General features: G+C 37.5%; 1 protein-coding gene across 1 annotated transcript in view; it reads right to left on the minus strand.

The window, feature by feature from the left end:
* Positions 1-24,015, minus strand: part of ANTXR1 (ANTXR cell adhesion molecule 1) — a 1,493,128-nt gene that overhangs the window by 69,309 nt on the left and 1,399,804 nt on the right. The window contains exon 17 of the mRNA XM_044083028.1: positions 17,938-18,018. Coding sequence (XP_043938963.1) covers positions 17,938-18,018 — 81 coding nt within the window. The remainder of the gene's footprint in view (positions 1-17,937; positions 18,019-24,015) is intronic.

Raw genomic sequence — 24,015 nt, forward strand, 5'->3', positions numbered from 1 at the left:
GGTTAGCTGTTTGCACAGTCTTGCCTTGATCCAGTGCTTTGGTGACCCTCTGAAAAAGTCCATCAGATTTAATAGGCAAGACATTCCTTTAACAAAGCCAAACTTTGATAAGTCTAGCGTTTGCAGGTTACCTATGTCCTCATTTATCATGTCCATGATAATTATTTCAGTGGCATTACATAGGAGACTGGTAAGACTTATGGGCCTGTAGTTACCCAGATCAGTGGTCATACCTCAGATCTCCTAAATGCAGGGAAGTTCCTTGGGCATGAAACCCGAATGAAGGCTCCGGTTGAAGAGTTATTCAAGGTGACCAGAGAGGTCATGTTTCATGCTATTTGTTAAACATCCCGCAATGTTATCAGAGCTCATCAATGCAGTGTTTTTGGCCTTGGAAAGTGCATTAATGTGTTATGTGACTTTTTTTATTTAGGAGGAGAAATCTGAGCTGAACATGTCAGCCAAAATGTTGGCAATGGCCTCCGGTTCAGTCTGGGTGATTCCATTTACAATAAGTTCTGCACATTGTTTTGTATTTCTCCTGAGGTTATGAACATAGCTGTAGAAACCTTTGTGGTTGTTCTTTGCCTGAGAAGATATGTTTTCTTCAAATTTAGCCTTGGAGTATTAATTAACCCTCTTAGCTGCCAGTTTAAATTGGTCAGGGGCTTTTCGCTTTGTTCCTCCTACACTTGGCTAAGATTTTTATTTTCTTTTGTTGTATAACCAAATGATAATGTGATTCCACCAGGGTGGCTTGTCTTTTGAGTTTATCTTATTCTTAATATGACTGGGTACACCTTGCTCTATACAGCAATCAAATATGGCTGTACAGAGATTTTAAAAATAGCTCAGTGTATGCTATGGTGTTTCGTGCGTTTGGGGGTGCTTGGAATTTAGCCAAGGTGTTGCTTAGTAGAGAGAGATTAGCCTTGGAATAGTTTCTAAAGGTTTTTAGTTTTGATGGATCCTTGGATTTAATTTTTATTTCAGATAATACTGCCCTGTAGTCAGATCTGATGACCAAAGATATTGCATTGGGTGAGGAACATTGGCCTCTCATGTTTGTGAGTACAAGGTAAAGGATGTTTGTACCCCTAGTAGAAAAATGGACCAACTATTTCAGGATGTTGGTATTAACAAAGTATAGGAATCATTGTGCTTGTGCATTAGAAGTGGTGTAGGATTCCCAATCTATAGATGAGTAGATGAGATCCCCCATGAGTATCTTATTGGGTTGAATGGTGAGGTACTCTAGTATGCTGAGATAGGTAATATGGGTTTCCTGGCACATGGAGGGGGACATGTATATTGCAAGGATATGGTAAGGCAGCCTGTTTATTCTGAATTGCACATGTAGAAGTTCCATTGGGTCATAGATTTTAACTAATCTGGATGTGAGATTAGTCTTGATATAGACAGACATTCCTTCACCTTTAGTTCCTCCTTTGCAGTAGCTGGTCTAAAGGTGTGACAGGCATTGCATTGCTGGGATACTTTGTGACATTAAATCGTGTATCCATTACTGCACAGATGTCTACACTCTCCAGGGAGAGGAAGGCTTGCGGGGACTGGTGTTTCTTGTTAAGACTTCTAGCATTGAGCAGTACCACCATCAGATATTCCTTCATAGGTTCAGTTAAGTCGGTAGGTTTATCAGTTTGGCATTGCTTAAAAAAGGCACTGTGGAGGTGGTAAAGGTCTTTGCCAGTATCTGGAAGCCTAGAGAGGACATGTGCAGACCATTCCTGGCAAAGCAGCATGGTCTATCAACCATGTCCTCCCAGGCTGTCAAATATTGTACCCCCTTGGACTGACACTGTAAGCTAAATCGGTTATTAAAAGCGATCATTGTTTGTTGGTAACATGGCGTCATCCTTGGAGAAGGTAGTATGCTGCTCAGTGCTAGGCTCGTACCTGTCTGAGACATGTAATCAGCTAGCTTGATCATGCCTCGTTTCATCTAGTCAGGGGAGGTACATCTCAAGTCATTAACATCCACATGGACAGTGAGAGTCATACTGGTACCTGTGGTTTAATGACCTGAGTGCCTGAGTGACTTGACAGATCCTGTTCTTTGGTAAGGCAGCTAACCATGACTCTCTCTTTACTCATTCTGGTGAGGGGAACAGGAGTGTGCCTCACTATAGAATCACCAATGAACAGACAATTTGGCTGTGCACTGGTTTGCCTTAAGGGCTTAGCAGTAGAAGCAGTGGATACAGATGTGTAGCTGTCTGTGGTGTTTTAACAGTGTTATGTTGTGGCTGAGGGCCCTTTCTTTGATTGTACTGTGCAGGAGGTCTTGGTGTTTTAGAAGGTTACCTCTAAGTGCCTCAGCATAAGCAGGTTTATGTGTAGAGTACCCTGATAGTAGGTGTGGTGCAAGTGTCAATGACACCTCTAACATTGAAGCAGAGCATAGCTTCACCATACATTAGAAATATGGGATGCATTAATTAAAATTAGGATAAGGGTAATATGATAACTCTGCTATGCTAAAATTGTTAAGATTCCTCCTAATATCTATGCCCAGCATCAAGGCAGTTTTTAGACATGAAAAAAGGAAACCACATATTAATATGAAAAAGGATTCATGGACTCCTATATACAGTGTTCCCTTAGAACAACTTCCAGGAAAAAGAAAATAAGACCACAGTTGATTGTGTTTTAGTAACACTGAAACAACTTATGAAGAATGCAACAGTCTGGAGTCACTACTTTCTCAGTCGCAAAGAGGTGGTAGTAATAAAAATGTAAATACTCCGGAATTCTAAAAAAGGTTCTTCCAAGTAAAAAAACCTGTGGTGTTTTTTTTTTTTTTTACTGCAATGCCTACATTTTTCAAGCATTCCTTAAAAAAATATTTGTAATGGCTCACTTTCCAAAGATGGACAAGGACCACAGCTTTGCAATTAACAGAGCAAGTATTCCAATGCTGGTAATGAAGTCCCCACCCTGTTGTTATTCCTTGTGGTCATGAGAATAATTTATGGTTGTTTAGGTGAACATGTTATGAAGCATTAGTTGGTCCAGATTAAACTGATTTAATATAATGCAAGCTGTCTAAGACCAATAACTGAGGGCTTTATATAATTTCTTTGCAAATGATAACTAAACATTTAGCTAACCCTTGACATGGGTACCACAAGGCCAGCCAAAAGGATGGTCCTCTTGGAAATGTAAGTTCTGGTTTGGAAATGAAGATTTACAGACTGAGATGATGTTTTGAAAATGCATGCAGTTCAGTTTGGCAAGGCATTATTTCTCAGGGGACCTGAGTGAACTGATATGAGAGTGTTTGTATTTTGTTTTTGTGTATGGTTGCTAACAGCAACTGGACAGAACTGCAGCAGTTTTGGGGAGGAATATTTCAGCAGCTTTGATTGCTAGCTTAATTTTTACATTTCTTTAACTATACTGGGCCCATTGCCTGAAAAGCTACAATTTATGCAGGGCACTGCAGATGTTAGAGTGCCTATGGTGGGCAAAAGAAGGTTTGGACTGGAGTTAAAGAAGAAAGCAAATAAAAAATATAATACACTCTCTCTCTCTCACATGCGCCTACATATATATATATATATATATATATATATATATATATATATATATATATATATATATATATATATACACAGACACACATCTGTGTAATATACTTTAAATAGTCAATTTACCTGGTTAAAATGTATGAGTGCTAATTTTCAGAGATGGACCAGTGGTACTGTCTGATTTGTTTAGAAGGAGACTGTTTCAAAGAGATTACTGAAGGACCCAAACTTAGGATGGAGCTTATAGGTGTAATACAGTATATTTAAACTACATTGTAAAGGAACAGCATATGAAGTTTCTGTAAACATATATTCCACGATCTACATCCAGTGTGTTCTTCAACCATTGATCCATACCCACATACAATAACACTACAAAAGTCCTGGATCTCTGTACAGGCTCTATTAGCTAAGAAAACAGACAAATTTATTTAATTTATGCTTTGTTCACTGGATTAGACCCCCTCCAGGGGAGACCCTAGGTGGTATTTATACTTGGGTAAATTTGGTGAGACCACTGGGGATCTTCCCCTACACTTTTTTTGACTGATGCTGTGGGATCATTTACATCCACTTCAGCTATTATCAACTCAAGCAGGTGGGATCTCAGTTTAACATCTCATCTGAAGGACAATAAACTCAAGAGTGCAGCAACCCCATAATGCTGCACTGCAGTGTCAGTAATTCAATAACTTTGATCAGGAATAGAACCCACAGCCATATGGGCTTTCAGCACCAAAGGCAAATGTGCAACCTGTTAAGCCACTGACATTGGTATATGCTTAAAACTACAAAATACATTTTGTGTGTGTAGAGTTTCTTCTAAGTCTTCTCAAATTTGTTTTGAACTCAAGTTTTATCTCAAAGGCTAAAAGCAAACTATATTTAATTACATCAGAAAAGTAAAATGGAACTGTTGTGAATGTAGCATTTAATCAATTATCAGTAAACATTGATGTAAATAACCAGCTGCAGGACATAGCATATATATGCGAAGAACATTTTTGTACAGACATGGACTTCACAATAAGCAATTATACATTAATATATCAAGTGCTACGAAGACAAAAAGAACTTCCCTTGTATAGCTAAAAATAAAATCTCAAATTTCATTGAACCAAACAGCATGCAGGGTAGTTTCATATACAGACGCAATGGAAACCTGACTAAACCCATCTCTGCTGTGTTAAACAAAATGGCAGCATGTGCACACACCTCGGACATATTGTGATATGACAGGCTGTAGAGACACCGGTTCACATGGGGAAATACAGAAGTTACTTCAGACAAAACAATTTTAGATCCATCAGTATGACTAGTAATCTGTGTAAAATCATGGTAGGGGGGACAAACAGAGAGTCATAATGGAGCTTACCAAAATAACACTGGGAACCTACTTTTTAGATATAGAAAAGTCTAGTTTAAGGGCAGATTTTACCTTTTGGATCTTGTGGCATTCTTTGAAGATGTAACACCAGCATAAGATGGTGGGCAGACAGTTCATGTTGCTTATTTTGGGTATTGTAAATGCCTTCATATATTTCTAGTGTAGTGAAATTGCTGAATAGATATGTTTAAAATCAGTTTTAGTAAATGAAACTATAGAACTTTTATGCCCCCATAAAAATCAATTATGCCATCTTATTAGGGAACACGTGTAATGCCAATACTTCATTATTTAAAGATCTTGGGAGTCTGCATTAACCCCAAAATGAATTTTAAAGCCAGGGCTTTGGTGGTCAGATCCAAAACCTTAACCATATGTGGTCCAATTCTCTGAATATTTCAGTCTAGATTTTCTGCTTTACTTACAAGATTATTTGAAACTTATGTAGGCCAATTATTGAGTCCTATTTTATGTTCTGCTCCTGTTTAAGGGTGATTTAATTCTCTTGAAGGGAGTGTGAAGAAAAGTGATAAACCATGTGATGTTCACTATCTTTATTGTTCTGATAGACTTCAGCTTATGGGCTTGTTTTCCATTTAGTATCACTTTATAAGAGAAAGTTGCCCCTTCTGGGATGAAAGGGATTTGGGTGGCTAATTCATAGTGAATGCTGTTAAACTACTACTCTTCTAAAGAGCATTTTCCTGCCTCTGTGCTATTTTTCCTATGACTTTCTACCATAAAGTAACAAAAGGCAATAATTTATCTTAAGGCCAGAAATGAAATCATTTGTCCGATACAATTTTCATTCCTATTGGTGACCATAAAAGCTATACTTGTCAGATAATGTCTTTCTGGAACCCATACTGATTTTAAGTGAGACATGGTATCAGTGCGAGAAGGTAAGTGAGGTATGGATGTGGATAAATGGGCAGACATGAAATAGCCTAATGGAATTTTTTTGTGAGATGAGGTGTTGGATAAGATGTATCTCAAGGTACTAAAAAGTCTGCTGTGGTGTCTTATGAACATCTGGCAGAACTATGCAATGGACACATCCTGACAGCATAGTTGGTGTGGTACTACAGTGTTACCTATTATCCAAACTCAAGAAATGGACTAGATGTAGGAGGGAATGAACCTGGCTGGAGAATGTAGTATGTGATGGGAAGTTGGGATGGAACAGATACACACTGAGTAACACTTCTCAAATCTAGAGGAGAAGGTGATCAGTTAACTCCAATGCTGTGGCTGCCAGAAAAAAAAATAAAGCTCGATATAGACATTTCATATATGGGAACCATGACGGTTACCATGATGGTGGCACTACAGCCAAGTACTACTGTGACATCACTGTGTACTCCAGCATTTATTTTTATTTCATTTATAATTTTTTTTCATTTACCAGGGTAGAACACTGATCTCTGTGGATGTTTTTCAAACTCAGCCTGTGAGTGCTGTTTGGTCAAGTGACTTTTTCAGAATCACACAGTTAGGCAATGAAGGCCGAGGGTGTCATTACAGCACCCTGGCACTGCTAGGAAAGTAATAAAGGGAGCACTATGACAATCAGTGAGCAGAAGAGAGACCCAGAGAGAGGTATCAGAAGTTGAGCAGTGCAGACCAAGCTATTGATAAGAGAAAGATTGAAAATGACGATAGTAGATTCCTTGCATGGCAACAGATTTAGGAAGGAGATATATAACTAGAAAACTGCTATTGTCAGTTTCATCAAGACAAAGGAAAACGTTCTGAAGGCTTTATCCCTGATTCAACAGCCTACAACCATTCTAAAAGCGGTCATTGTCAAGTAGGATTTACCAGGTCAAGAAAATATAAATAAATATTTTGAAATTAAGTACAAAGCATAGCGGAAATAAAGTCAGCCCTACCTGATCTAATTCTGTAACTAGGTTATCCCAGTGGCAAGTCCAGGAAACCCTGAGAATAATTTTACATCAGGATTTAGTATGACTTTTAACATTTACATGTTAAAGGATGACTGTGGAGCAACTAACCACTATAAGGGGAACGTTACAAAATGGGGAGGTGACTGATTTAACTGACCAACTGACTGGAAGAGGATGGCAGATGATAATGGTCTGAAGAAAGGTCTTCATGCAGTGTCACTGGGTTTAGGGAAGGCTTATTTATATTTGTGCCAGATTTAACCTGGGGGTCCGTGAACAAGTATACAGTTTACTGATGGCACTGACATTGGTGGTATACTCACAAAGGGAGGGGTCCCCAGCAAAACCTGGTGGTCACTTGCATAGTGGGTAAATAAGCGAAAGTTGGAATTTAACATAAAAATTACGTGGTTTAATGACTTATGTAAAAGAACTAAGTCAAGAAAAGCAATAGGAAAGACAAAGGAGAAAGAGGATCTGGGTTCATAATCACAATGGGCTGAATATCACAATGCAATGTGAGAGGGCAGAGGCAAAGACTAGCCCAGTGCTAGGTACATAATTAGGGAAGTTTATGCAAGGCATACACTGTACCATCCTCCCACAGAACTCAAAAAGGATGATGCTATATCTGAAGTAATGTGTTCATTTATTTTGGCCATAAGGAGAAAGGGAAACTTTTTTGTGTTGGTAGAAAACATTCTCTTTGTTCATTCTTTGATTACCCACTTTAATTCAATAGAGGTTGTGGGGCATCCAGAGCCGTGCTAGGTACATAATTAGGGAAGTTTATGCAAGGCATACACTGTACCATCCTCCCACAGAACTCAAAAAGGATGATGCTATATCTGAAGTAATGTGTTCATTTATTTTGGCCATAAGGAGAAAGGGAAACTTTTTTGTGTTGGTAGAAAACATTCTCTTTGTTCATTCTTTGATTACCCACTTTAATTCAATAGAGGTTGTGGGGCATCCAGAGCCTATCTCATCCTGAATGGGGGAAACCATCCAGTCATAGAACACACACGCACACATGAAACAGTCCATATCATGTCCGTAAACAATCTCTCTGTCTCTCTCTCCAGCAGTAGATGTTAATTGCTGTGTCACCTCAGTAGAGAACATGCAACACTGAATTACCAAATTGCTAAAAGGGAATGCAGTCCTGCCTAACATAGAACGATCATTTAGGTACTTGCTATTTGTCTTTGTAAGTACTTTACTGACATTCTATTTTAGCTCCCAGGCTGTGGCTGAAATGGGTCCACAATGGATCAATTTGGTAGTGTGATTAACAAACATAAATAAGAGTGGAACATGAGCAGATACTTGGGCACATGCACTTAAAGATATGATAAATAAAGATTGTGACTCACCTCACTATTAGTGACCATTTAGATAGAAAAGTGACAGTAAAAATATACTGTTTCAGTTGGAACGTGTATGATTATACATAAACCTGGGGACTGCTTGTTTTGAAACATATATCAGCCAATTAGATGCTTTTAGAGTTTCCTTTTTCTGAAATAGTAAAAGAATATTCTTGGAGGATATTAAGATAACTTAAGAAGGAAATCCCATTTTTCTACTGCATTAAAATTTATTTTACCTGGCAGATAACTATAAGCTACAATTTGGTCATTAATAAATAAACGTACAGTTCAAACATTTTTTTTTTTTTTTAGATCAATTCAAACAGATGTGGCCCATGGGTGTACATGAGATGTAAATATCTGTTAAACACTACAAAAAAAGTTTTTCTAATACCATAAGAAAGCATGCCAGAACATTTTTATCATGTTTCTTTTTTAATCTGGGTAGCAAGATCACACATTTTTGAAGTCTGGCGCTAGTGGCATTTGCATTTAAACCTTGTTTTAATTGGGTTTCCTGGAGACTTTATCATGGATAGATGCATTTAATGATAGTATAACAAGATACCTACATTTTGTCTACAAATAAATAATTCCGAATAACATTGCTGAGGTATTATTTCTATACTTAACTCAAATGTTGCAAGTTGCAGGAGTGTCAGCACTTAAAATACTTAAATACTGAATTGATTATTTTACTTGCAACATTTAAAGTAAATTATGCAGTCTTGCAAGATGCATCCAAAAAACAAGGTATACACACACTAGAAACTGACCACTAGGAAATAAAAAAAAAAAAGCATTTATTCTTGAGTGCAGGTTTGTGTTTTTGACCTGTACATTCACTCAACCTTCATCTGAAGCTAGTAATTATGTCCAAACTCTGGTAAGTGACCCTGTGCACAGATGATGTGGAGCAGTATACCTTACCCCTCTATTCCGAAGGGCCTTTGCAGTCTTATGTTTTTCTCTCAGTCATTGAGCTTTAGATGAGTCTGTCAGGCAATCGCTGTGAGTCTTATTCGGAAGACTTTCAATTCTAAAAAATAAAACCATGTTACCTTACCTTTCTTGAGCAGAGGGGTGGAGTATATTGTTCTCCACAGCATCTGAACATAAAACATGATGAACGTGCAGAAATAGTAAAACAACTTTATGTGCAAACCAAAGTTGCAAAAATGAACTTTCCTGAGTCTTTTGATTTAGGAGAAATCCAGAAAATCACTTGTAAGTTCCTCTGGGAGTGTGAACAGGTATAGCGCTTCAGTCTTACTGGAACACAGCTTGTCATGGTATAAAAACAAATTCTGCAGAATGTTATCACTGGTTTGAGGAAAATATATACATGTTTATTTAGCAGGGTGTGTACAGTTAAATTTTCCCCTCAAATAAACTGAAAATGTTGCATGTTAAGACCACCCCTACTGTTGATCAAGAAGTGAAACAAAAACGTATTGGCTGAGTTTACTATACTGCAGTGTGCCAAGCCTATTCTAATTAAGTTATGGGGTGTACACCAATACTATGTCATGAATCGGTTTACCATTAGAAATGTTTTTGGGCTTGCATTTGTCATAGCAAGCATATGGAACATAAGAATTCATAGAGCTTTGGATCAAGGATATGCCTTTGGAGGGTTGTGTGATAAAATTGGGATGTTTTAAACATATTTGTACAGGTAAATTCTCCCTATTCTTACAGAGATAGCTATTAGTTAAGAATGCAAAATGCCTGCTATGATTTTTCAGCCTTTTGTAAGACTTGACCATGGTGTCTTATATTAGTGCCATCTTATTTTCGGTTAGTGATGTCCAGTTATGGCTCAATAATGTTTAGCCAGTCAATCTGCTCATTTCTAAAGCATTCCCAGGTGAGCAATATTCAACACCCTGAAGCTTCACACCACCTGGAAATATTAGGCATATTTTCCCACCTTTTCTATTTGGAAATCACACAGCTGCTTCTTTCAGTATAAATTGCACAACGCATTTGTGTTTTATGGTTTCTATTTCTAGCACACAATAAGACCTTACTCTCACAATGGCAGGTTCTGAAGGTTCTGCTTCCTTCTCCACTGTATGATTTCATACAGATCTTCTCTATTTTTGGCCTGAACTTGGATGACTGAACCATAGTCAAAACAACCTGTATGCCAATACTGTGTAATAGTTGTTGACCTCTCTATTAGTCTGTCTAACTGCATTTATAGGAGACAAAGGGTACAGTTATATTGCTGGCACCTGAATTTGGTTTGGATTTCCAACTTGAAATTAATAGGGCTTTATATTTATTATATGTGTTCTACATTTTTGTACCTCATAAAGCAGTGGTATTTGGGTTAATACTTTTAAACTAACCCATCTAGTATCTAGGGATGTCATTGTCTCCATTTACATGACCCTTATTAGGCCAGTCCTTGAGTTCAATGCCCCCTTTGGCATGTATGTTTCAAGACACATACAGCAACTGGAATGCCTACAGGGGTACCTTACTAAAAGGATGAGGCCTAAACAACATGTCCTACATGGACCAACCGAAAGCCCTGTCACAATATTCTGTATCCTACAGACTGCTAAGAGGTGACATGTGTCTGGCATACAAGGCATCATCTGACCCATTACTGATGGGTTTACTGCACATCAGCAAATCAAACAGCATCAGAAATACTTAGTCTAGGGATCTGAGCCTCTTCTGCAACATCAACAGAATGCTTTGGCATGACAGTTGTATCTTGCAGATGATACCACTGCTCTGAAACAGACTCCCAGTTGCCATAAAATAAAGCTAATCCCTGTCCATATTCAAATACAACTTAAATTTAGGGATGGAAAACAGTAAAGTTACCCCAGGACTGCCCCCTGTACTAGTAATAGACAGATAAGGCTCCTAAATGCTTTATCCAATGCATAGGTCCCTTCAAATTATCCAATGCATAGGTCCCCTCAAATCATCTATATGATTCAAGTATCATTATTAAGGGTAATTTTATAACTATCAACCATGGATATGGCCAGATTCATTTGAGCATAAGAAGGGAAACTGGGTAAGTTTAAAATGGCCTGCAAGGGCAGCTAGCCTAGTACTTTCCTATGAACTCAACCCAGACTGTATTGCAAACCAGCTGAAAGAAGGGACTGACTTGCCAGCCAGAGGAAAGATAAGGATATTATGAAAGACTGGGAAACAGGAGAGGTACTGAATGAATACTTTGCTTCATTGTTTACAAAGGAAAGCAAGAGGATGGTGCCTTGCTTACAGAAAACTAGGGAAAATGGTGAACAGACAGCAGGATAGAGGATGATGTGAATGAAAAAGAATGGCCTTCCCTAAGGATAAAAAAAAGTCACAGGTAACAGCTAGCATGCCTTCCAGCATATTCGGAAATCTAACCAGGTGCTAGTGGCTCCCCTTCATGTAGGTTTGGAAGTAACTCTGCCCATTACAGAATGGTTTGAGGACTGAATGGTTTGAGGACTGAAAGAACACAAGTGTGGTTTCCTTGTACAAGAAGGAAGTGGGAGAAATATAGGGAACTACAGGCATATTAGCCCGAGAGCAGTGGCAAACAAAGTCATGGAAATAATCCTGTGAGAGAGGCTGGTTGCTTTTGTAGAGGCAAATGAGTTTATGTACAGAAAAAACTGTCAGGCAAGATCTGTTTCACCTTTATCACTTGGTTACATGAGAACTTGACAAGGAGGTCCAATATTTGGGCTGTTCCTAGAATTCAGCAAGGCCTTTGACTTCATCCTGCTCCTGCATCTCCTAGGAAAACTCGAGGTAGGATCAAGATTATGGAATTAGGATTCTGCACAGTTCATTTAAGACAGAGTGTGTTAGAAATAAAGTGATTAGTTGGGTACCACATGGGTCATTCCTGGGTTCATTACTCTTCAGTTTGTTAATTTCAGACACATATGATGGAATGCAGAATGGCAGAATTCTCTTTGCTGATGACACAAATTTGGGGGCAGCAGTGGAATGAAATGTGACAGTAAACTTCAATCCAGCTGAATTCAACGTATTGCAAATGGGTCGCTACAACCTTGGTGTAAGGTATCGGGTTTGAGGAATGCGGATGGTGGTAACAGATCTCAGAGTCTTGTTCTCACTTGGGTTGGACTAACAGTTGCAGAGTGAAAGGGCAGTGGCAAAAGCCAGCAGAATGCTAGGTGGATCCTGAGGGGGACAGGCCCAGTAGCAAAGTAATGCATTCACTACACCAAGCTTTGGTCAGGCCACACCTCAAGTACTATTTACAGTTCTGGAGGCCAGCTGTGGAGAGAGGGAGATCAGACTACTGAAAAGAGTCTAGAATAAAACTAGCCAGAAAGGTTTATGGGATGAAGGGGAAAGGATCTTACCAGTGACTAGAAGAGCTAAAGATTATGTTGTGGATACTGGATGGGATTTTCCTGAACAGGAAGGACAGATTGGGGAGGAGGGTCACAGGCAGCAGATTTTCAGTACCAATGATTAATCAGTCCTTACAAAGTATTTCTTCACAGAGAGGGCTGTAGACATGGCATGGACTAACAAAACAGGCTGTGGTGAGGGAATCCATGTAGGCATTGCATGTGACAGGCTGATAAAAGGTGAGGGAGAACACAAAAGTGTGGAGCCAGAATGCACTTAAGCTGGATTAGTTTGGCTTACTGTCTGCTTCTATCATAAAAAATGCAATGCAATTGCTCCAACATGTCTCTGTCCATCTTTTTCAATACCAGCATGTAATTTACTGCAAACAGATTAAACTACATCTACTCACCCTCATTTTTTCAGTAACCATGTCTCCGTCTCATGAGTTGTTTAAAAGGGAAGGTAGTAACATTAGCAGTTCCATAAGTCCCATTGTGCTGATATATTTAATTATCTGCATTACTTCAGAACCTTTTCTTCTAAAATGAAAATATGAAGTATTACTTAAAACTTGCAACATGGGGACCAAGTCAATATGGGCAGATACATTTGCATGTACCCCCTGGGCTGCAAATTCTGTCCACAGATTAGTGTCAGAAACTACTTCTATCCGAACACCCACAAAAAATATCTCGGTGCCTCAGAGAGTGACTACAAAAACATCTTTGTAGTCTACATAGCTCAATGCAACAGATGTACTGCATTTTAGAGGAAACCCAAAACATGTCTTAAATGCAGAATCACTTAACATACATCAGACATTTGAATGAGGAGTGCAAAGAACACACTGGCAACACATTGTATCAATTTAGATGGGCACAATGTATTCACCTTCCATGTTACTGAAAGATAGAACCTTTCCCCATGAGACGGAGACCACAATGCTGTCTTGGAGAAAAAAAGAACTTGAGTGGCAAATCCGATTGAATGCTTATTCTCACCTGGATCTCAATAGATCCTGAGCTATAAAAATTGTCCTACCAGAAGTAAACTAGGCCTGACAATTTTCATATCTTCCATGCTGGAATTCACTGGAGAAACCTTTATGAACAATAGACCATTTAAGGACTTTGTGCAACTCCAAGCAAGAACCTAACTAAAACTACAACTGCAACGGTAGTAATCCCTGATGGTACTTTCTTCTAGACTACTCCATGCTTGAGGATGTCATAGCAGTATCCCATCCAGCAAATGAAATAAAAAGATAACTTAAGGACAGTATACATTCAAATATATTTTCTACTTCACCTGGCTGAACTAATGCTTTCTCAATAACTCAAAGTTACATTAAATGTACTTGGTATTAGCCAGTCTTTTATGGATTAAGTTTAAAATGTTTTCTAATTTACCAGGCTGATTGTATGGTTTTGTCAGTATTCCAAAACTAAATTGAATTCATATGGTATCAGACTACCTGTTTTTCTGTTTCAGGTTTACAATGGTATTTTTGTACTCCTAGATTTCTCATGAGGAATCTACATCTCAAAGGAAACTAAGGCTCTCAAAATTAATGTTATGGGCCTTTCACTTAGTTCCCATTTTTTCTGCACACTTTGCATTCATTATGAAATGGCCTGCTTATAGTTTTTAAGGTGACTTTATCTACCCAACAAAGTAATTCATAAGAACCCAATGGACACATCACTTGCAATACATGTTCTTCATTTACTCCAGTATTGCAGACATCTAGACGTATTGTGACCTTATTAGTATTTATTTTCCCAGGTCACAATGCTGTCTGTATTCTGGTCAAAGGCACTAACCAGACCTCCTAGAGTATGCTTATGCCTTCAATTTGATAGACATAGCACCATCCTAAGAGATGCAGACCCTCCTAGCCAACCGCAGAGTAATGAATTGGGCTATAAATGAAGCTACCCAATTCCCACTGTCCCCAAACATGACTGCCTCAGCCAGATGTAGAAGGCTTCCCCAGTGAAGCATTCCCCTTTGCTAACAACCACTAATCTCCATGCGTGCATGCAGACTCGAGAAAATCACCCTCAGCTCTGACTAACCTCTCTTAAAGGTCACAGAGCTTTAGTTTATAAACATCCTCCCATTTTTTTCTCTGAGCACTAACCCAGGTCAGAAGCAGACAGGTGCACCCAATTACAGGAAAAGAATGAACAGCCCCTATGCCATGATCTGAAAAGGAATTTCCAGTGGTTTCCCAAAAACAGCTATCCAAAATGAAGTTACTCTTCATAATTCTAATTCTGATGGAGGCATGACACGGATATTAAAATGTTTATTTTAAAAAGCTTTTACTATTTTTCACTTCTAATTTAACTAATTAAATTTTTATTATATTTTGGTGTTATGGTTAGCCTTATAAACATTTGTTGATCTGAAGAAGCTCCTCGGTGAAGAAATGGTGAAAACAATCGGTCCCCCTCTGCTCTGGCCACCCAAATGATGACAGTCCACAGTGGAGAACAAAGTCAGTTTTTTAGAAACTAAGAAGTTTTATCCTCCATCTTTATTGGATGTTTTACCATTCCCCTCTCTTGACTATGAAATTAGAATTATTTATTTTACATTTGTTAACCGGGATTGTCTGACTGAGCAAAGGCCCTTTTTTCAGCAGAGGCCTGGGGAGAAAAGCTCCAAAACATAGTTACAAAAAATATAACCATTGCAAACACAGTTAACATTATTATCATTCATAATAAAAAATCGTAGAACAGTTCTCATATATATGCAGTTACAATTATCTATAAAAATGTTATGAAGAATACTGCAACAGAAGGAAAGGAGATAGTGTTAGGTAAAAAATGATGAAGTAGACTAGTTTAAGTTGTAAATGTTTTGGTAAAGAGGAGAAGAAATCGTGGAAAGACAAAGGAAGTTAGGTTTGTTTAGTGAAGGTATATTCAAGAAGGCTGAGAACCGGTACAAATCCAATTACTTTTTTTATGTACTCTTTAGTGGCTAGTTTGAATACTTTAGGATGTAAAAGTGATCTAACTTCTTGTGGGCATTTGTTTCAAGCAATAGAAGGATGGTAGCTGTATGTAATGATTCTTATTTTGGACTTGGGCTTGTAGATTTGTAAAAGGTCTTGGGTGGAGCTCCTGAGTAGTCTGGATGGGACATAGTGGGAGATTATGGTGCCTAATGCTGGATAGTAGGATGGTGAATAAATAATGGAGTGTATAATTTAGAACTGAGAGAGGAGTAGGTGTGGTAGTTCAAGCCAGTTTAGATGTTTGAGGGAGATACAGTGGTGAGATTTGTAGGCTTGTTATGCAGCTAATCTGGCTATTTTGTGATAGGTTGATTCGAGTTTGCCAAGTAAGGTGTTAAGATTTGTGAGTATTTGGGAGCAGTATGTTGGGCATGGCAAAAGATAAGCATGGGTAATTGTGGTTCTAGATTCAGGGGTTAGGAATTTCTGCATAGTGATATGAAGATAAAGAAAGAAAAGGTATAATTTTAAAAGAAAAGGTGATCTGCCATTCGGTTCTGAAATATGCCACACAAGGTGAACAGCTGATATCTTTTTATAGCTAAAGATTTCTTCCTCACAGAAGTAACATTCATGTGGGTGGGCAGAATATAAATAATAAAACTAGTTAAAGTTTAATCCAGGAACCTCCAATAATTCACCACATGCATGGAACACTAGCACGCATTTCATGCCTGCAAGATCTCTTGAACCCTTGTAAAAATGGATACTCACACAAGTCTTATTTACACTTTGATAAAAACAGTTTAACACATGGTGCCACTGTTTTTAAAAAAAACTCATGAGGGTCAGATTCCTTAAATGCAGGTGTAAAGTTGGTTTCATTCACAGATTCCTTTGCTATGTAAAAAGGTGGTCTATACAAACTTTCTGTTTAAAAATAGAAAAAAATACATGTAAAATCTTACAAGAAAAGGCAATCTGCCTCTAGGCTTTAAACGCCACACATGGCAAACAGCTACACTCTTCAGGGATGAAAGTTCTATCTAAATGACAGCTTAATACAAAAAGCTAAAAACTTATAACATGTAAAAAAAATAAAGATTATCTAACAGTATAGTTCAGGAATCTCATGTAGCCCACCTACACACAAGAAACACTAGCTCTTCTTGCAGAAGCTCACATAACCCCATAGAAGTGGGTTTCCAGCACATATCTTAAAGTAACTTCAGTATGACAAGGAATATAATGCATTGTGCCTTTTTTGTAGAACTTCTGTATTTGATAACTATATGCATGTTTTTTTAGTTCTGTTTTAGCCACAAGACAATATACTTGGTTGTAAAAAGGTGGTGTTGGTAATGGCACCAGGGTACAGCCACTAATCAGCCTTGGATCTTTGTCAGCCAGGCTACTTGGTCTGGTCACAAAATGTCATGCAAATTATAGATGTCTTCAATGCCTAGTTAATTGGCTGCATTGCAAAATGTTAAAGGGACCAATCCATGGGTAGTCAAATTTTCATAAAAAAGGCAACAGAAAACCCATTCCCTGCCCTCAGCCATTACTAATGTCTATCAAAAAAATACTTAGCTGTAACTATAATCTAAAGAAGTCTTATGGATGAAACTGCTCACTTTGACACATAAAGATTGTTGGAAAAAAATAAGTTCTCTGCACCATTTTCTCAACATAGAAGGTTTACTCAGGAAGAAAGGCTAAAGTCTCTCTGCTAAAAACTTGGGATGAATACATCATATCTGTACCTTTATTCTTCTAGATTGTAACCATAGCTAGTTTTCAGCTTATGACCTTAACTACCAGACTGTGCATTCAACCCCTGCAGTGCTCCACCGTACCTGGCATAAACATACATAATATTAAAATAAACCTCTAGTTTGGTGTTATCCAATTTTAGTGTCCAGATTACTAATGCAGCTGCTGGCCATTCTTAAGTGGGTCACTTATAGATCTGTTGCCTTTTTTAAAGGATGGTACTTCTGAAAAGCATATACTTCTAAGTTTGAAACAATCTTATATTATTAGGGAAATGAAATAGATGTCTATTTTTGTTTTCGCAGTGGTACCTCAGTATTTTTTGAGCATGGTGTTTTATTTTCATTTGTAAAAAGCAAATTACTACACAATTTGCTGATGGTCAAAACATTACAGCTAAAGGAAAAAGTACATATCTTGACGAGCAGACCTGAAGTGGTTAAGAATGTTATGGAATAATGTAGACACCATTTCTGTTTAGGTTCATGTTGCTTTTGGAGTCTACAACCTTTCTTACTGCCAAAATGGTTTTCCATTCACTGAGGAAGGAAATGGCTTGGCTTCTAAGTGACATAACTATAAGCATTCATTTTAAAAAAAATTCTCTTACCTTATCTCCAGGCTGTGGTCGCATCACAGATACTCTATCATAACCTTTCCGAAGTAAAACCCACAAAGCATCCAGTTTACCCTAGAAAAGAAAATTCCAGATTTGAGCCTCAGAGAGACAAAGATAAACATATAAAATAAGAGAATGGCATGGAAGGAAGAGGTTTAGAAAAATAAATGAAAAAAAGAGGAAACAGTGCAAGAAAGCTACACTTGTATCAGGAACCCATTAACTTACTCCCTGGCTGAAGACTTCTACACATTCCATAAGCAAAAAGAAAAAAAAAACTTCAACTTGTTCCAACTCCTTTTAATTTTCTTTCTGTTAACTAAATAACTAAAATATAGTTCAAAATCTAGAAATTCAGTAAGTTAAGTTGATGGATTTCTAGTACATAGGTGCTTAGTACTGGTATCCATTGTGCAATGAAAGTAGAAGAGGAGCCAAAAAATAGAAACCGTGATTAAAAAAAAAAACAGAAGGAACATGAAAGAATAATCTTAGCTTTGAATCAATGTAGCCCATGACTCAGATATAGCAAATGTAATCAAATTTCAGTGACACAGAAGTGAAAATAGTTGTAGAATATCACATTTAAATTTCAGACTTCATCAGTAATTAGCTATAAGCTAGTGACCTGAATATCTCTGCAATTGTGAATAATTGAAATATTGCATATATTGTCCTTAACTGTTATAGCATTAAAAAGGTGATGTTTTACTTTTTCACATCAAATTAATATTCACAGAAATACTTAGTGGATGTGCTAGATGACAGTTCCAGTAAGAACACTGAGTAACTTGGCATCATCTGTCTCAGTACCCAATATAAAGCACATGCCATAGCATCTTGTGGTCTGCTTGGTGAAATGCCAGCATCCCTGATGTACATTGCTTTATCTTCTGTGTTCTTCAGGCTGCACAGAACACTACTTCTCTTTACAATCATCAATTCTCTCCCACTTTGAATGGCATTAATATTAGTATGTTTATTTATTACACTTGTTGACACGGTAGTAATACTGACCCATAATGTAGATAAGTGGTCTTTGAAACTACAATGCTGACAATCATATGCACTCCTCATGTTATTGAAATAGACATCAATGACCTTAATAGCTGTTCTAAACCTCTGATCCTGTTTCTCTTTCTCAGCTACCCATGCCTTTTTCCTCAAACTGTTCAGTGACTTGATGAGCACCATGATTTTTGGTAGATGGTTCCCCCAGTCTTCTAATCTTTATGGAAGTTAATTTAGTTGCTTACCCATTGTGAATGCAGCCAGAAGATTTGATTATACTTGTATAAGCTGAGATGGAACTTGTTAACAACTGCATAGTCTAACAATGGCTCTATATTATATTCTCGAAAGGCGACAATATTGAAGCTGATATTGACACGAGAATAGCGAAAGTGCACAACATCTAATGTAAACGGAAATCTCCATAAGGGGAGATTTCCGTTTACTGCAATGTAGTGCGGTCTCGGAGTTGGTATATGTTCGTAGCTGTGGGTGTGGGGGGTGCAGGGGGCTTGCCCCCCTGCTTAAACCCATTAGTGTACTTTTTTCTTTTTGTTGTTTTTATAAGTTTGATGTTTGAAGACATTGACCATATGGTGTTCGATGTTTTCAACCATCGCTCTTTTATAATATAGACCTGTGTAACAATATCTCCCTTACTAGACGACATTCAGAAAGAATATCACAATGTTTCATGAAATATGTAGACAACTGAACATCTTGCATCCAGGCCCCAATGAAGTATAGAACTTCTGTAATAATGCATCTATCACTCCCTTTCATCCCAGAATGCTGTAGGATGGAAAGAGGCAGTGATTGGTGTAGCTCTGCTCTTACCATAGCAGCCGGCTGCTGACTGAACTAGGAAAGACAGGATGCATTGACTCAAAATCATAAAAGCAGTCAGGGGATTAACCAATATCAATCACACTTCCATGGTGTCTGTGTATAAAGTGACTTTAGACATAAAGAATGACATGCATGTATACACACACACAACACTCTTCTTGTGATGCACTCTGTTTAACACTGATCTTCTATATTTGATGATTTTGTTAATGAACAAAGGCCTATTAAAGGTGTATACAAAATGTAGCTAATCCTGTACAAAGATTACTTATCATTGAATAAATTCAATCTAGTATATGAAATATTCTGCTCTGAAAAATAAGAAAGTATGCTTCTTTCTGACACTATCTTTTTCAAGGCCAGTGATCTGACATTTAGCGTGAGACACCCACATGTGCGCACACACACACACACACACACACACACACACACACACACACACACACACACACACACACATAACTACATGGACATTAACTCTCTCTGAAACCGAATGGAGGGATAAGTCAGAAAGTAAGGGGTAGTATTGCTGAAGCTGAATTCATCCTCAAGTCTTGGTGAATACCTTCACGAGGTGGACCCTGTTTTCACAAAATCTCACCAAGATGACACTGTTATATAGACTGTATTTGTATGGCATATACTGTGGACAGAAGTAGGTTAAAAATTACAAAAGATAGCTGGGTGCACAAGACCCAGCATAAAAAAGTGCCCAATCCTGGTAAGCACACTGGTGCCAGGACTGGAAAAGATGACCATGTAGAATCCTCAAAATATGGAAATAATCCTACAATGGGGCCAGGACATGCCCAGGGGGAGGATGGCCCCCCCCTGTTGTAGAAGGAAGAAGTAATAGTTCACAAAAACTGATAGGCCAAATAAGAGCCATAAAGACAATAAAGTGGACTATTTAGAATAAAAGAAAATGATGCATTGTTACTATTATGCAAAAAGCCCAGAATTTCCAGACACAAGATATACAAAATGATTACGAGAGAAATTAGAGGAAAGAAAAATACTTCCACAAGAAAAACTGTCAAAAGCTTCAAATAAAAATTTGTGTTCATTAATACAACAGATTTGTGAAAAGCAGTGTATAGAGCAAGAAACTTTGATCTGTTTGGAAAAAGAAGCATCTGAGGAAGTGCGAAAATATAAACAAAACCTAGAGATTTTTGAAAACTATAAATATGGACATGGGAAAGAGACATCTGATATGGTACAATATTTATGCAAAGGAGAAAGCTAAATTAATTTAATATAAAGAAGGCAGTCCCAAAGATATTCAAAGAAAAATACAGGCAAAGGCATCCAGATATGGAAAATTTCATAAAAAAAAATCACAAAGTAGGAATATAGAAAAGATCAGTGAAGCAGAAGTTAAAAAAATAGAAGTTGAAGTTATGGAATACCTGTAAAGTGAAGGATTTGTTGAAGTAGGTCTAATACAGGTTACATCACAGTATGATGGAGTGAGTCCCCAAAGTAAGGAGAAACAGGAAGATCTTGAGAGATCTGAAGAAGAAATATGGACATGGGAAAGAAAGAAATTTAATACAGTGTAATATTTATGCAAAGGAAAAAGTAAAACTAACCAATACAAAAAGAGCAGTACCAAACATATCTGAAGAGAAATGCAGACAAAGGAATCCAGACATGGAAAATGTGACAATATAAAAAAATAAGATAGAGGAAAAGTAGAAGAGGAGATTAGTAATAGAAAAGTTAAAGAAGTAGAAACTTAGGTTACAGAGTACCTGCAAAGTGAAGGGATTCCATGTAGAAAAATCTAATTTATAAAGCACAACAGGATAGAGCAATGGATATCCAAATTAAGGGAAACCCCATGAAATGGGAAGCAATTGGGCAGGTACCACATGAAAATATTTTGGAGCCTTCCACAGGAAGCCAGTACAAACACTCACTTGAAGCAGGACAGCAAAGGAAAGTAACAGGAATCTGTGGAAACTCTGCGGCCATTGCTGAGGAGTGATACGCCAGTGAGTTCCCATATGATAGAGCAACGGATGGCACAGGATGAAATTGAAGAGAATGTGCCACAGGAAGATGTTATAGAACTTTCTATAGAATTCCCCGCAGGAAATGGAAAACAAAAATGTGTCCTCAGTTTAGAAGAAAATGAGTTGAGTTGCTTGATTTAATAGACATAGATAGACATATTAAGATCAATGAAAGCAAGACTGCAGAAGGTCAATAAAACCCCAAAAGTCAGAAGCTTGATAAAACAAATGGAACACAGTAATTAGGACTGTCCCTAGAGATCCATGTGATATAACAGAAGTAAACAGAATATATTACTGTGCTGCTAAATTAATAACTGATAAAGTTCTACCACAAGAATACAGGGTGGTGAGGGAAAGGAAGTATCAAATAGAGAAAACTATAAAGCAATTAAAACAAGACGTGTCACTGTTAGAGGAATATAGAAGAGAGAACAGATCAACAAAAATACTAAGAAAGATGGACATGATAAAAGCAATGAGCATTATTAGAACAGATCAGGATCTATCATGGACTATCACAAATGAACTAAAAATCTCAGCACAGGCAGAAAAACATAAAAGTATAAAATAAGCAATTTATTGATGACCCATAGTTTGAGAATGGGGAAACAAGGTTAAAGGAATTGAAAGACCATAAAAAAAATAGATACATTTTGGGGAAGTATCTATGAAGATCCTGTCTAACATAACAAAGATGCTAAATGGATGGAAGAAGTAAAAAAAAATAAGATGTTTAAAGGTACAGGATATGGAATGGGATGAAGTAACAGCCAGAGAGATTGAGACAGTTAAGAAACACCTCTAATTGGAAAACCCCAGGCCCAGATGCAGTACCTGACTTCTGGTTAAAAGTATTGACATCGTTGCACAAAGATTTAGCCATGAGTAAGAACTATTTATATGAACATCCCAAACAGGCACCAACTTGGCTAACAGGAAAAACAAAGCTCCTACTTAAGAGTGAACCTGCAAGCTACTCTAAAATTATAGACCAAAAAGTTGCCTTCCAACGATGTATAAACTATACACTGGAACTGATGTCGACAGAGCCTATAGTCATTTAGAAGAAAACTTGATTATATCAATAGAACAAAAGGGCAATAAAATAGTCATATGGAACAAAGGATAATTTGTTGTTAAATAAAGTCATAGTGGAGAACTGTAAAAAGGGAAAAAATCTAAATATGGCATGGATTGACTACAAAAAAAAACATTTGATAGTATCCCACATTTATGGATAAGAGTGCTTAAAAATGTATAAGATACACCCTACACTGGTCGACTACATTACAGTGACCATGAAACAGTGGCACACCACTATGCAATTAAGCTACGATAAAGGACAAATTATTATCCCAGGGATAAAAATCCAAAGGGGGATATTCCAGGGTGATTCTCTGTCACTGTTCCTATTCTGCCTTGCCATTAATCCATTAAGCTGTTTACTTAACAACTTAGGCCATGGCTATAATTTTGGCTCATAGAAAACAAAGTGTAAAGACTTCTCATCTTTTCCTTGTTGATGATTTAAAACTGTACAGCTCCTCAGATGAGGAACTGAAAGCACAACTGCAAGTTGTTAAAACTTTTTCAGATGATATAAGAATGTCATTTGGTCTTGATACATGTGCAAAAGCAGCCCTTAAAGCATAGAAACTGCAGCACCAGGAAAACACCAGTTTGGGACAAAAATGTGATATAAAAGAACTTGAGCAAGAGGGAGTGTATAAATATTTGGGAATTGATGAAGGACCAACAATAAAACATGAACAAATGTGAATAAAACTTAGTAAGGAATACTTTAAAAGGATTAAATTAATCTTGAAATCAGCGTTGCCATCTAGGAACAAAATCCAAGCTATGATCCAATTTGCTCTTCCTGTCCTAACTTACAGTTTTGTAGTGATTGACTGGTTCCAAAACATGTTGGATAGATTAAATAGGAAAGCAAGAAGGATGCTTCATGCTCACCAAATGATTTATAAAAATCAGTGCATACCAAGATTATATATTCCCCGTTCCGAAGGGGGGGGGCCTCCTCAACATTCATTACATGTATAGACATACAATTGTGGGACTAGACACATATCTGCTGACCTCACAATACCCAAATGTAGGGAAAGTTTTGAAACATGAGGAGAATAAATTTAAGATGACTTCTCTGCTTAATCTAGCAGAAGCATAT

Source organism: Protopterus annectens, chromosome 9.part0 (assembly GCF_019279795.1).
Source record: "Protopterus annectens isolate FY-2018-M chromosome 9.part0, PAN1.0, whole genome shotgun sequence".
NCBI classification, from domain to species: domain Eukaryota; kingdom Metazoa; phylum Chordata; order Ceratodontiformes; family Protopteridae; genus Protopterus; species Protopterus annectens.